General features: G+C 40.8%; 2 protein-coding genes across 2 annotated transcripts; one reads left to right on the top strand and one right to left on the bottom strand.

Annotated features, from left to right (window-relative positions):
* Window positions 1-661: 661 nt before the first annotated feature.
* Window positions 662-5,355, bottom strand: klhl6 (kelch-like family member 6). Its single transcript, XM_026377360.1, has 7 exons — window positions 4,916-5,355; window positions 4,670-4,835; window positions 3,107-3,556; window positions 2,761-2,998; window positions 2,065-2,267; window positions 1,345-1,558; window positions 662-1,164 (listed from the first exon to the last, which is right to left on the bottom strand). Exons 1-7 carry the CDS (start codon window positions 5,170-5,172, stop codon window positions 866-868), a joined length of 1,827 nt encoding a protein of 608 aa, XP_026233145.1. The 5' UTR covers window positions 5,173-5,355; the 3' UTR covers window positions 662-865.
* Window positions 5,356-6,707: 1,352 nt separating this feature from the next.
* Window positions 6,708-13,034, top strand: LOC113173585 (immunoglobulin superfamily member 3-like). Its single transcript, XM_026377022.2, has 10 exons — window positions 6,708-6,970; window positions 7,327-7,701; window positions 7,830-8,243; window positions 8,405-8,809; window positions 9,009-9,380; window positions 9,536-9,907; window positions 9,998-10,390; window positions 10,515-10,931; window positions 11,445-11,831; window positions 11,956-13,034. The coding sequence occupies exons 1-10, from the start codon at window positions 6,901-6,903 to the stop codon at window positions 12,153-12,155; spliced, it is 3,405 nt and encodes a 1,134-aa protein (XP_026232807.1). The 5' UTR covers window positions 6,708-6,900; the 3' UTR covers window positions 12,156-13,034.
* Window positions 13,035-13,338: the final 304 nt, after the last annotated feature.

The following is a 13,338-nucleotide window of genomic DNA, read 5'->3' as shown; positions in this document are numbered from 1 at the left end:
AGTTTCTTTCACAATAAAGGATTCTTCTTACGTGTTGTAGCAGTGCAGCAACACCGGAGGCTCCGAGAGCTGGTCAATAATGTTGATAATATCTGGAACAGATCATTTATTATGTCTTACTCTGGTTAGTGTAAAGACAGTCAAATCCATGGAAGTCATCAGTCTGCACCGGAAGTCTTAACTGGTTAGTGTTTGAAATCCCCACAAGGTGAAAGACACGCCCCTCTTAGGTTCTTAGTCAGGGAAATACTTAAAATAGTATCTGTCTGTCTCTCATCTAAAAACTAGGATCTATAAAATTAGTATCTAGTATTTAGGATAGAGTTTTGTTCTTTGTTTTTTGTAATTAAGAAAGTGTAGAAGAAGCAGATAAAATTTGTTCCTCTGCACTCATGTAGTCTTGTATTTAAATTGCGCCATTCAGTGGACAACGTTTGATTTGGTTTTACTGTTTAACTATAAGGTCAAAAAAAGCAATCGACAATTAAAAACGTTTGTTTGTTTGTTTGTTTGTTTGTTTGTTTGTTTGTTTGTTTGTTTGTTTGTTTGTTTGTTTGTTTGTTTGTTTGTTTGTTTGTTTGTTTGTTTGTTTGTTTAAATCCATTTTAAATATCCCAGTGGGTGTGATGTCATGTGTGATGGAGAAAATACAGAAAGACTGTCTGATTTAGCTGATCTTTCAGTCTTTATTTGTGCACTGTTTCAGTGAGTAGTAATTAAATTTCAATCCCTTTTGAAAAACAAAGCAAATTAAACACCCAATAAAAATAAAATTATGTAAGATCAAATGTTTTGTGATCACATGATGTAATTCACATTTGAAAAAGTCTTTCCTTTCATACAGTTTCTCAGTCATAAGTCTGTGTCATTGACACTCTGAAGTAGGTGTGATTCTCTGGATGTGTGTGTAGGACTTCATGAGGGTCACACTGCCGTGGTGCGACACTCCCATAGGTAAAACACACTCCTCTGTCAAAACTGCTCGGGCAACGTCCCAGCACATCACTGTGGAGATGACTTGGTTCTTGTTATCCCGCCCCCCAGTGATGAACAGTTTGTTGTTACAGGCAGCGATGGCGCAGCTTGCCCTCTCCCCCAGACGAGTCACAAGAGACCAGGAGTCAGACAGAGGAGAGTAACAGTACATGGCATGCATGGCGCCACCTGGAAACAGTAACCACATTGAGGTTAGTAATAATGTATACATAATGATATCTGATGATTTAATACAACCTGAAGAGATGACACTGTGATCATTTAATTTTGAGATGAATAAAGAAGTCCTGAAAATGAAAATGTTCAAAAGAACTATAAAAAAAAAAGGTACATTCCACCTTAACTTACCAACTACGTAGATGCAGTTCTTGAATGTAACAGCATTAGTGCATTTGGTTTCAATTGGAATAGGGGCTCGCAGTTGCCAACAGTCTGTCCCAGGCTCCCAGCATTGAACCTTATCTGTTGCCAGCTTTCCATTTGGCCCTCCACCAATTACATAGATCCATTTGTCAAAACCTGCAGCAGCAAAGGAGCTCACACCTACTGCAAGAGGCGTCACCTGCAAGTACAGTAGAGTTTAGTACATAGCTTAGTACTGTTGACATGAAAAGTAATGTGAAAGATATTGTTTGCTTGCAGTGTTTTTTTATGGAGCATTAGATGTAATGTAATGTTCAACTTGAGAACACATAATATGCACAAAATATATAAATATAGTAATAAAATAAAAACAGAATTAGCTGTAAATGTGTCATTCAAATCTGTGAACCCGTTAGCATGTTGCCTATTTACACATTTTACAAATATCTCAATATGAACATTTAGCTAGATTCCTGTTTCTGGTCATTTAATAAATTTAAATTGAATGAGGTTTGAAATGAGGTCCCGCTGTGACTGGAGAATTTGTGATAATTCTTTCATCGTGACAAGCACTTTTTTTTCCACAAACCCTTACTCATTTGTTTATCTGGACATGATAAATAACTGGTTTAAGAAACATTTGTTTCATACAGTCACACAAAAACACAATAATTAATGTCCTATAAAAAAGTGTTTTATGTTCACCTGTGACCAGCGATTGTGAAAAGGATCGTAGGCCTCTACACTAGCGAGTCTCTGAAGTCCATCAAATCCACCCAGTGCGTACACCTTCCCCCCGTGAACCGCCATTTTGTGTCTCCAGCGCCCAGTTGCCAGGGGCTCAATCTGGATCCACTTGTCTAAGGCACCGTTGTATTTCCAAACTTCATGCTGTGTCTCTTTACCTCCTGCAACAATTATTATAGAAAATTGTCACCTGCGTTAGCTACCTACCATAGCTTTCACCCCAAAACATCAATGTGTCACAGTACAGTGGGCAACAACATTCATTAGTCACATTAAAAATGAAAAATCTATCAAACCAGTCTAAACTTTCACAGTGTACATGTTGCAGAACATGAGTAAAGTGTCAGTTCCTGAGTTGGGAAACACCTAAAACCACAGTGACTGTTACAGCAGAAGACGTTTTGTCTTCCTGTTGTTTTTTTCTGTCGTACATAATGGGCTTTAAAACACTACATTAAAATGACTAAAACAGCAACTTGCTTATATGATGAAAATGCTAAATATAAGACTAAGTGGACAAATAAAAAAAATAGGCAGATCCATATTCTTTAGACAGTTGAATAATTTCACTTTTATCTTCACTGTAGAGGATAGTGGGTCATTTGATATTAGAGTAACTGAGCATTTCTATGAATAGTGTTTCACTTCTCTCACCAGATATGTACAGTTCATTACGGAAGGTGACGCAAGCAAATTCCACCCATTTTCTGTTTTGGGACTCATCCTCCATCTCTGTGATCGGCAGCCTGGCAACCTCCAGCCTGCTGCGTCTGAGGGGGTCTAGACAGGTCACAGTGGAAACGAAGCGTTCATCTTTAGTGCAGCCTCCAACGATCAAAAATACCTCTGATAGAAAGTGCTGCACACGAGGTTTGGTGCGTTCAGAGACAACCTGCAAATATACACGTACACAGCACATTAAGCAATAAGGAAGAACGTGATTTTTATACCACAATGCAGAAAGAAACAACAGAAACATACTGTTGACCACAGTACTGACCTCCCTGCCAGAAAGATGAAAGGTACGTGTCTCTTGTAACAGAGGCAACACCTCACTGCAGTGACATATCAGTTCATCCGACTCCACTTTTTCCACAAAGTATGCCGGCTCCAGTAGTGGCAGTCGCACGTGTGAAAGCAACCTGGCCAGTAAAGGATAGCGTTCATCCTGACGTGCTCTCACCCAGTGCATGAGAGCCTCAAATACACACTCTTCACACTTCACATCAAGTTCATCACTCTGCAGGATAGTCTCCAGTGAGTCTGCTGGCAGCTCCAGGAAGTCCTGTTGCTGGACCAGCTGGGAGAACTGAGATGTGATGTAATCCTGAGCCCTGGTTTTTAGGGCCGGCAGGGCGTGACTTTCAGCCAGATTCAGGATCCCGACACAGTTCTCTAGGTGCAGGGACTTGTTCAGAAAGCCAGCACAAGCATCCACCAGGCGCAGGAACTACAAGAAACAAGGCCAGCATATGTAAGCACGCTGATGTACGTCAAAGTTTCCTCACCGCTGGGGTCAAGACCTCACAAGTTGTATAAGAGGAACAAAATAGGAGATGTCTGAACCACTATGACTTATAAAGTTTGAAGAGACAACAAAAAAACCCAAAAAAAAGGATAAATGCAATTTTATGAAATAACAATATAATCGAAAACACAGTCACAAATTAAAATCTATTAGATAAATTTTGATTCTAGCTTAAGATGCACAAGTAGAAGGGGTTGTTATTATTTATTAGCAGTTCATAGTGTTTCTCGTTTCTTTGCTGTTCGAAAACATATATTTCTCAAATTAATTTCCTAATATTTTGCCATACCGCAAAATAAAAGATTTGGCACAACAACCATTAGTAATAACCACCATTAGGTGTGCATCATCAAACTGTTCCCAAAGCCAGAATCCAGAATGCTTAAACTTTCTATTGTTCAAGATCTACAGTAAAACTTAGTTTGTCATAAAGATAGAAGTTCAACAACACCTGTCCCGTGTGTTACTGTTTGTAGCACAGCTGTGTAGTTAATTTAAACTGTGTGGAAATCTGATCCTGAGTGTAAACAACTAGGCAACTTTCACTTCCCTCTTAGAGCAACTCATTGCTTATGCAGCAAATAGTTTGTTTCACTCAATGAGGGAAACCTGTCTAAAGTAAAAACATTAGAACATTCGAAGATTACTTAATAAACTTAATAAATTAATGTAAATAAATAAGAGTTTCCACCACTTTCCACTCTGTGTTGCCACTAATTTAAAACCATGCTGTGTGTGGTAATAATTCTGTTACACTGAAATAGAATTTTCCACTGAATCAACTACACAATCACAAGCTCATTTTGGTGATTACACTTACACAGAATGAGAAAATGTTGCAAGTCATTTAGACTTGACTTGATCTAACTAAACAGACCTCTTGTGTGTCTTTACCGGTTGATGTACGTTTTGAACACAGTAGGTTTTTATGCAGTTATTGCACTATGAATCACTTTTTTATAGTCAGTGGATACAGATGATGTTTGATAAGTAAACTAATTTAGAATTATCTTTAGTTTTTTTGTGTTGTTTTACCTGAAACTGACTGGCGGCCTCTAGTATTCTTTGGACATTTGAGTGTGTGAGGAGGGCCCGACTCGTGTAGGTATACTCCAGGAGAGACCGCATTGTGCCACTGTCCAACCCTTTAATTTCAACACACTCTTCGTGACTCTCCTTCAGACCACTACAAAACATTGCCCTAAGAAGAAAACAAGGTTGATTTAGTAAGAACGGTAGTGACATTACAACAGAGGAATGACCATGCTGGTTTATTTTTACCTAAAGTACTGACTGGCAGCAGCGAGTATAGCTCTGTGGCAAGGAAAGTTGTGTCCCTGAACACTCAGTATCACATCGGTCAGCTCTCTGTTCACTCGCAGAGTCTCCATCCCTCTCTGCAACTCAGCGGGTAGACCTCCATCGTCCCAGTGTAACTCACTTACACCTGTTACGTTTTCTCTCTCCTCATTTGCGCTGGACTCATCTCCAAGTAGTGGCAAAGGATAGTCTGTAGTCTTCTCCAGTGAGTCGCTCATGTTTTACGCCAGGAGCTCTTCAGAAGCTGCCGCTGCTCAGAAGAAAGTGAGCTGCTGCTTTGAGTGCACCTGCACGAGTATAAAGATAGAAAATAACCCCCCTGTGGTTTAAGCTTGCTGCAGTTGTGTCGCTCTGCGATGTGGATTTGTTTTTTCCTGTCCTGCTCATACTTCCTATTCCTGCTGTATGAGGAACATACGCATGTAGCAGCGTTCGTCTCTAGACACTTCCTCTTCTTGTGCTGACTACGTTTCCCCGAAGTTACCAAATTTTCCTCTTTTCTCTCAACCACAATGTCTCCTCCATCACATGTCACCAAACAGAAATAAAATTCAGCTGGTTGGAGGTGTTTTGTTGCAAAAACACTTGGGTTCCCTGTGTTATTAACAAGGACTCCCTTTTTTTTTTTAACTGTCTCGCTCCATCATCTTGGCACCTAGGTGGGACAGAAATGGTTGTAATTGTGACAAGCAAGCATGTGACCAGAAGGTTAGCGGAAAGCCACACACGTGTGTGGAAAGCAGCTTTTGCTCATCTTTCTTTCCACCTGCCACAGGATTACTGATGAAAAAAAGCTTTTACGCTAACATCACATGGCAACATTTATGTTTATTATTGTACATGATCCCTTAGAAATAAAAAATGAAAATCACCACTGTGAAGCTTACACCAATAGGATTATGTTGCTTTACATTGCTTATACCATTTAATAATACATTATTACAAAGATATTGTTTTATTATATACTGTATTATGGTTTGTAATCGTAGTAAAACACTAGAAGTAGTAAAAGTACTGCATGGATTTTACCACTACATAATAACACTTTTACTACAAATAATAATTTGTAGTCCTGTAATGTAAGTGTAAATTTCCCTTGGGGCTCAGGGATGTCTGTCATAAAATCCCTTTAATCATAAGTAAGATACATGTAATTCTGCAGCATTTGCTCTGTGAGAGCAACAACAGGCCAGAAACTGAAAAGTGAAAGAGGTCACAGCTGCACAGATTTTAATGTTTCTCTCTTTCTCCACTGGGTGGCGCTCTTGTGTCATGGATGAACAACACAGATTCAACTCGAAAAATCAAAACTTACTTCCTGTTTTTTTATATTTGGCGAAATATATGTCAAACTTTGACACGAGCTGTTTCCTAGCAACGCAATTAAACCGCAGACCCTTTATGTCCAATTAGTTACTCGGCGATCTGATCATGGAAATATTATTTTGGAAATGATGTAGTCACATTTTAGGCTATTAGAAATAAAAAAAGCGAGGTTGGGCTTAGACTTTGCGCCTGTGGGCAAAAACTTTCGATTGAGGGAGAGTGAGCAGAGGACAGTCACCTGACATCCTTTGATTTGTTGTAGATGTAATATTAACACCTGTCAGCTTGGTAATCGTGAATGATGTCGTGTCATTGACTTTCAGTCGCATCCGATCATCATGTCAAACCACCTGAACTCTAAGTTTTCCGACCACAGACGAACCGTATTCACACCCACTGCGCCTTGAAGGCGGAACAAACGCCGTGCGTTTTTTCTACTCCACCACAACCTTGTAGCCTACATGTTGAAACGATAATACATTTTCAAGCGGTGTAAGTTGTGTGCAGTATGCAGGAAATATGTCAGACTTCCTCATGGTCTGTCTTCAGGAAACAAAGTCAGTCACTAAGGTCACAGGCACTATGGTGCGAACAGCGTGACAGTGTGCAGCTGATTCAGGATGAAGGGCTCCATGTACTCGGTTCCTAAGACCACTTTACTTCTCTGTCTGGCTCTTCTCATGCACTGTGGTAAGTAGGTCTTTATATTCTTGCAGTTTAATTGAATTCAGTGGAGTGATCGTGCTGAGCAGGAGGTTCATTTGAGAAATATGTTCTTCAACAGCAAAGAAAAGAGAAACATAAAGACTGTCATGTTATCATGAGGATGCTTCTAATGCACTTACCAAAGATTTCTGTGATTAAATCAGTATAACAAATATAATTCACACTATAGATACTACACATTATATAGAGAGTTTAGCTCTACATGTGCATGCAACACTGAGACATGCATATTTAAAATATGATGTCAGTGAAGTTACAAAGCATCACTAACATCATATGTGTCATATTCAACATCTGTGTTTTTCATGTATTCCACTCAGGAGAAGCGAGAGTGCTCACTGAGGCCCCGGCTGGACCTCTGTATCGAGTAGTGGGCTCTCCACTCTACATCTCCTGCAACGTGAGTGGGTTCGTCAGCGAGAGCTTACAAAAAGAATTTGAATTCCGTATTGTGAAGCCTGCGAAGCCCGACTTTGAGATCAACATCATCAGCACTAGGGACCAAAGCTTCAGCTATGCCATGTATCTAAGCCGTGTGAACAACAAGAATATTATTGTGAACCGCTTGTCTCCAAACTCCGTCCTCTTTGAGATAAAAAGTCTACAAAAAGATGATGAAGGGGAATACGAGTGTACTGTAATCAACGTAGAAAGTGTTTATATGGGAACCTACAGTGCTAAGACAACTGTTAAAGGTAATCAGTCTCCATTATACTTGTCAGATTTGAAACCTACTATTCAATGCAAATGTTTCGCCGTATTGTAAGTTCACAAAATGAGTGACCCTCATGTCTTTGTCTCTGTTTCTAACGTGGTGCCATAGTGATAGACAATTCCCTCAGTGTTTCATCACATGACGCCACAACAATGAGCTATAATGAGGGTGATGCTCTCACGTTAACATGCCAAGCCTCCAGCAACACCATCCAGCACACCCACCTGTCTTTTGCCTGGTATCTCCGGCGGGACGGCGAGGACAGTGCGGAAATCATTTCCCTGGACAGAGATTTCACACTGAGTGCGGGCCAGGGGTTTGAAAGGCGTTACCAAGATGGACTTATAAGGTTAGATAAAACTGAGGAGGCTACATATTGGCTGAAGGTGGCTCAGCTGCAGCTGTCGGACCATGGTAGGATCTACTGCCAGGCCCAGGAGTGGATCCAAGATCCTGACCGCTCCTGGTACTGTATCACACACAAGAGTGGAGCGGAAATTGCAGTGAATGTCAAAGCCAGAGGTTAGAAGCAATTACTGAATTGATATATAGCACATCTTAATATGAGTCAACAGTGACATTTTTGCTTTTCCTTTTTGCAGTCGTGTCTTCTTGACAGGATGTGTCTATGAGCTGTGTATGTCTGACTGTGCTCTTTTCTTTTTTTATTTCGCCTCGACTAGAGGTGGTGCCAGACACTTCGTCTCTGGTGGTGAGAATCTCAGCACAACAGTCAGTTCTGCATGAGGGGCAGGAGCTGTCGCTATCCTGCAATATAGACACAGAGAAACTGAAGGAAAGGTTTTTCTCTGTAGCCTGGCTCAGGGAAAATGTTGAGCTGGCCCAAATTGGCCCTACGGGCATTCTGTCTGTGGGGTCTGAGTATAGTGGCCGAGAAAAGGTGGGAGAGCTCAAGGCCGCTCGGACTGGGGACAGAGATTACCGTCTCACATTGCAGCCTGTCAGAACTGAGGACCAGGGAGAATATATCTGTAGAGCATGGCCTCAAGAGAGAGGCCAGGATGGTGCCTTTACTCGAGGAGCAGCCCAGGACTCCAGCTCCCAGCTAGTCACCATCTCTGTGACAGGTCAGGGTTTAATTTCCTTTATATAATTCAGAGTAATTTGTATCTATTGTAAAAAATAAATTAAATATTAGTTATATAAAGTTAAATGTCATTATTAATATTAATATAAAAACTCGAATTGTAAATGACATTATGTTAAATATTACTACATTATTTACCACAGTCGTGACCATGTGTCTGTTGCCTTGTCTCGTTACAGAAAGTGGCATTTCAGTTAACATGAAAGGCAGTTTGAGTGTCAATGAAGGTGACAGGTTGAAGCTCATCTGTCAAGTGGATGGAGTTAAAGGTCAGCTCTCTGTCACCTGGCAACACAAACCAGCATCCACATCAACAGCCCAATTCACCAATGTTATCAGTTTAAGTCAGGAGGGTGTTATGGAGAAGGAAGGGGAGTTCAAGAGTCGCAAAGTAACGGCAGCGCGTCCATCACCTGGCAGCTTCACCCTAGAGCTTGATGAGGTCACACCCTCAGATTCAGGTGTCTACCAGTGTACTGTGTCTGAATGGAAAACCAGTAGCAAGACCAGCAGCCATTCACAAACTGCAGCTGTGACAGTGATGTCTACCGGTGAGTATATATATTCAAAATAAACAAATAATGAAATGGCAATATTGAAATATGAAATGTAGTCTGAAACACCATTGTTTTTGTGATCACCAGCATCTACTTACTTCCCCACCACTGCTGATTGTTTCGCTAATTATTTTGAATTTGTGTCACAGATGCATTAGTTAAAGTATCTCTGAAAAGTCGCAACACCAGAGTTACTATTGGAGAAAATGTTGAGTTGATGTGTCAGGTCAGAGGACCCCAAATGCCAGTAACAGTGACCTGGAGCCTCCAGCGTGATGCTACAACTCTAGATAACATCCTGACGATGTACTATGACGGTTCCATCAGCTGGTCCGGAGACCAACGCCGGTACCAACTGAAAGTAGAGAACCAAAAGATGCAGGTCATGCACTATCTGCTTATTAACGGTGCAACCCTGAGAGAGGCAGGAAGCTACCAGTGTAGTGTGTCTGTCTTCCTGCACAACGTGCACAAGAAACTGCCTCCATCCAACCTGCTGGCTGTGGTGGTACAGAGACCAGGTACTGACATGTAGTAAGAACTTTAAGCAATTTAGATATTAACTTTTTGTTTGTCATCACATATGTTATAACTTTTTCTTCCCTTTCTAGTGAGCAAGCTTGCCCTGACCTCCCCTGCCAACCTGAAAGCAAGTATCAGCACTGACATCGAACTAAAGTGCTCAGTTGCCAAAAAATCCTCAGCATCCTCTCGCTATGCAGTCACCTGGAAGTTCCAGCATCAAGCAGAAAATAAAGTAATTGTAAGTTCGGACAAGGATGCAGTGGTGACATTTGGGCCCCAGTTAGACCTAAGGCTCAGACAGCGAATCAGCACAAGAAATTCTCAGGGCCCTAGTTTTGCATTGTTAATTCGGCAAGCTGAAGTCTCGGAAAATGGCTCATACACGTGTGAGGTGGCGGAGTGGCTACAAGATCCTAATGGTGTATGGTATCAGCTCTCATCAACCAACAGAACCACACTGGTAACACTTATTGAACCTGGTAAGTATACTGTACCTCACTGAAAGATTCTCCTCATTTCAGTAACCATGTGACATATAGTACGTTACTGACAGCATTAGCATTAAAATAATTAACAAATTAATGCTTTACTCTCATTCTAAAGCCAATGACCTTCATCTGAGTGAGACAGAGGAGAAGCGGTTGGTTGTCAAGGAGGGAGATGAGGTAGAGCTCAAGTGTAACATCATCTCCATGGTATCCAGTCCTCCTTCTTTCTACAAAGTTGTCTGGCTCTACTCTAGACACAGTTCTTCCATCGTGAACGTCCCTTTAGTGGAACTTGATCACCAGGGCCTGTTGAGGTACCCAGAGAGCCAGGCGCTCAAAGGCCTGCAGGGGCGACTTCATCTGTCCAGACCTAGTCAGAACAGCTTCTACTTAGGAATTCAAAGGGCTCACGAGGGGGATAATGGGACCTACCAGTGCCAGGTGGAGCTATACCAGTTGGATCATGAAGGTCACTGGCAGCAAAAGGCCTCAAAGAAAGCTGGCCCAGTCGCGCTGACTGTAAATGTTACAGGTATGATCACGTCTTTTACAGGAAGCCAAATAAGTGTGTTTGTTTAAAAGTAAATAATGACAACAAATATAAATAGTTTGCAACTGCGTGTATGCACACAGTTATTTACTTTCTTACCACGGTTTAGATGAGAATTTCAGTAACTAATTTCAGTAAGAAACTCATGAAAACTTTACATTATCTGCCCAACCCTGACAGTTTATCAGTTGTACCCTTGTATTTTTTTTTTTTTTTTTGCAACCATTTCATTGACGTGCTACATAACCGCACATGTGCAGTAACTGTTCCCCAGATGAATAACTGCTTCTCTATTGCTGCTGACATGTGTCTGTGGCCCACTAGTGTGGTTTTAAGCCGTTTCTGTCCTATTTGTTCCTCTTTACTGCTTCTTTTAGATTGCAGAGTTTGTAAAGGTTCTTCCTTTTATCTACCAGTGTACATGGGAGTTAAATGTAAAGTAATATTGATTGCTTTGTTAAACTAAAGTAAATTTTTACACGTGCTTTTTCACAGAAAAAAATCTGTCCATTGAAATGGATGAGCTGGAGTTGAATGTGAGCAGAGACTTCACAATCCCCTGTAGCATCAAGACACAATCAAGCGGTGAATCAGAGTTTCAAGTCACATGGTTTTGGAAGAAAGAGAAAGAAAGTAGACAACGCCCCATATTCACATCTTACAGAAACTGCACCTTACAAGACAGGTCTGAGAAGGATTACCAGCTCAGATTTTATCGCCCTTTGCCAAACCTATTCAACCTGACAGTCCTGAGGCCAGTTCCTGAAAACAGTGGTCTCTACTTCTGTGAGGTAGAGGAGTGGCTGCCGTCTTTGTCTCACGGTTGGAGAAAGGTTGCTGTAGAAAAGTCAAAATATCTGGCTGTTAATGTCTATTCAGATGGTAAGCAGCTGTAATTAACACATTTCACTCTACAAATGCCAGCAGTTGAGAAGTTAATCATTGTGTGTATGTGGAAAGACACTGTGTAATATGTTGCAATGTGTGTTCTTTGTTTTGTCTGAAGGAGAAGCAGACTCCAAAACACAATGCAAGTCAGATACCTGGATGTGGATCCTTGCAGCTCTGCTCGTCTGCTTACTGTTGGTTATACTAGTGCTGATGCTGAAGATGTGTTGGCCCAAAATCTCAGGAGGAAAAAAGCCAGTCCCATCGCTGTGGACAGAGCAGCTCCCTCTTGACAACAAACCAAGCGCAGAGGATTGAACCTCATAGATCAGAAGTGGAGAGGAGACCAGAGGAGAGGTGTTGGCAGAGGAAAACTGCTCTGGAGTTTGTTTTTTAATGTTTTATGTTTTCTAATTTAAAAAGTGGCCGTGTACATATTTTTTTTATCCTTTTTTTTTTTCAAGTTCAATAATTCTTGTTTAAGTAAATCCGTTGATAAAAACGGAAATAATTTTGCCTTTTATGAATTAATGAATTTCATTAAACCATTAAAATTAAACAGGCGCTTTTCATTTTACAGCTAAAACTTATTTGCATAATCACCAGCTTCTTACTTGCAATGGACAGTAAGCAGCAGATCAACTCTGTAGCTTTACACATACAAAGCAACATCTGTGACTGACAGATTCCTTTTTATGTAGCAATGTATGAAGTAGCTTGCTGCTGCACTTTGTCCCGATGTGAACAAGCCAAAGAGCAGCATGTTTTAGGAAGTGGCTTAAGCATGAATTGTGGCAAGATTTAAATTGTTTCTCTGTAAGTGAGATGCTGATGATTAAGCGGAAGGTGCTCTGTGGTTGTCTAAGAGACAGTGCCATGAGTGTATGGTTTTGCAAATTCTGCAGAGATGTTAGTTTTGTATGACCAATATTTGTGCAGGCAGCTGACACATATAATATATATAATATATTTTGTATCAATATATCATTATATATATCATACTTGTCTTGCTAAAGTTTGCAAGGTTGTTTGGATGCTGAGAACCTAGTATTTGCATGTGATTCCGGTTGCACAGTTTCACTTATGTGTATTAGTGTGCCTCAAGTATTATAATGTCTTTGTGCATGAACAGTCTGTTTTACTGAAACAGTATCAATTGCATTAAAAGCCTGTTTTTCAAGATGCTCACATTCATGACACTTAAACAGTGTTGCAGCCTTTTTTATACACAAGATCCCTGGGACAATGCACACACAGCTTGAGCATTTGAGGCCCAAGACTCACTCAAGTCAATAACCTAACTCCAGCTGAGCATGTCTCTGTCTTTCTGAAGGCTAGCCTGATGGTAGTATCCATCTAAACAAGCAAGAAGTTGAGATAAATTCAGGTTTAGACCTTTCAGTTCCTCTAAATCACAATAGCATCACGGCTTCCCTGTCAAACATCCCACAGGCTGCGCTGTGCATTCTTGAATCTTTGCCATAATCCAGTTGCAGATGTT

This window comes from Anabas testudineus, chromosome 21 (assembly GCF_900324465.2).
Source record: "Anabas testudineus chromosome 21, fAnaTes1.2, whole genome shotgun sequence".
In the NCBI taxonomy this organism is placed as follows: Eukaryota; Metazoa; Chordata; class Actinopteri; order Anabantiformes; family Anabantidae; genus Anabas; species Anabas testudineus.
This window is presented reverse-complemented; position numbering and strand designations above follow the sequence as displayed.

Bases quoted from the DNA above. Each gene is read 5' to 3' on its own strand.
- LOC113173585 (XM_026377022.2), top strand. From the start codon at position 6,901: ATGAAGGGCTCCATGTACTCGGTTCCTAAGACCACTTTACTTCTCTGT. The intron at 6,971-7,326 runs GTAAGTAGGTCT...TATTCCACTCAG, and splicing joins GGCTCTTCTCATGCACTGTG to GAGAAGCGAGAGTGCTCACT. The intron at 10,391-10,514 runs GTAAGTATACTG...CTCATTCTAAAG, and splicing joins GGTAACACTTATTGAACCTG to CCAATGACCTTCATCTGAGT.
- klhl6 (XM_026377360.1), bottom strand. From the start codon at position 5,172: ATGAGCGACTCACTGGAGAAGACTACAGACTATCCTTTGCCACTACTT. The intron at 3,557-4,669 runs GTAAAACAACAC...TGTTTCTTGTAG, and splicing joins AGGCCGCCAGTCAGTTTCAG to TTCCTGCGCCTGGTGGATGC. The intron at 1,165-1,344 runs GTAAGTTAAGGT...TACTGTTTCCAG, and splicing joins GAACTGCATCTACGTAGTTG to GTGGCGCCATGCATGCCATG.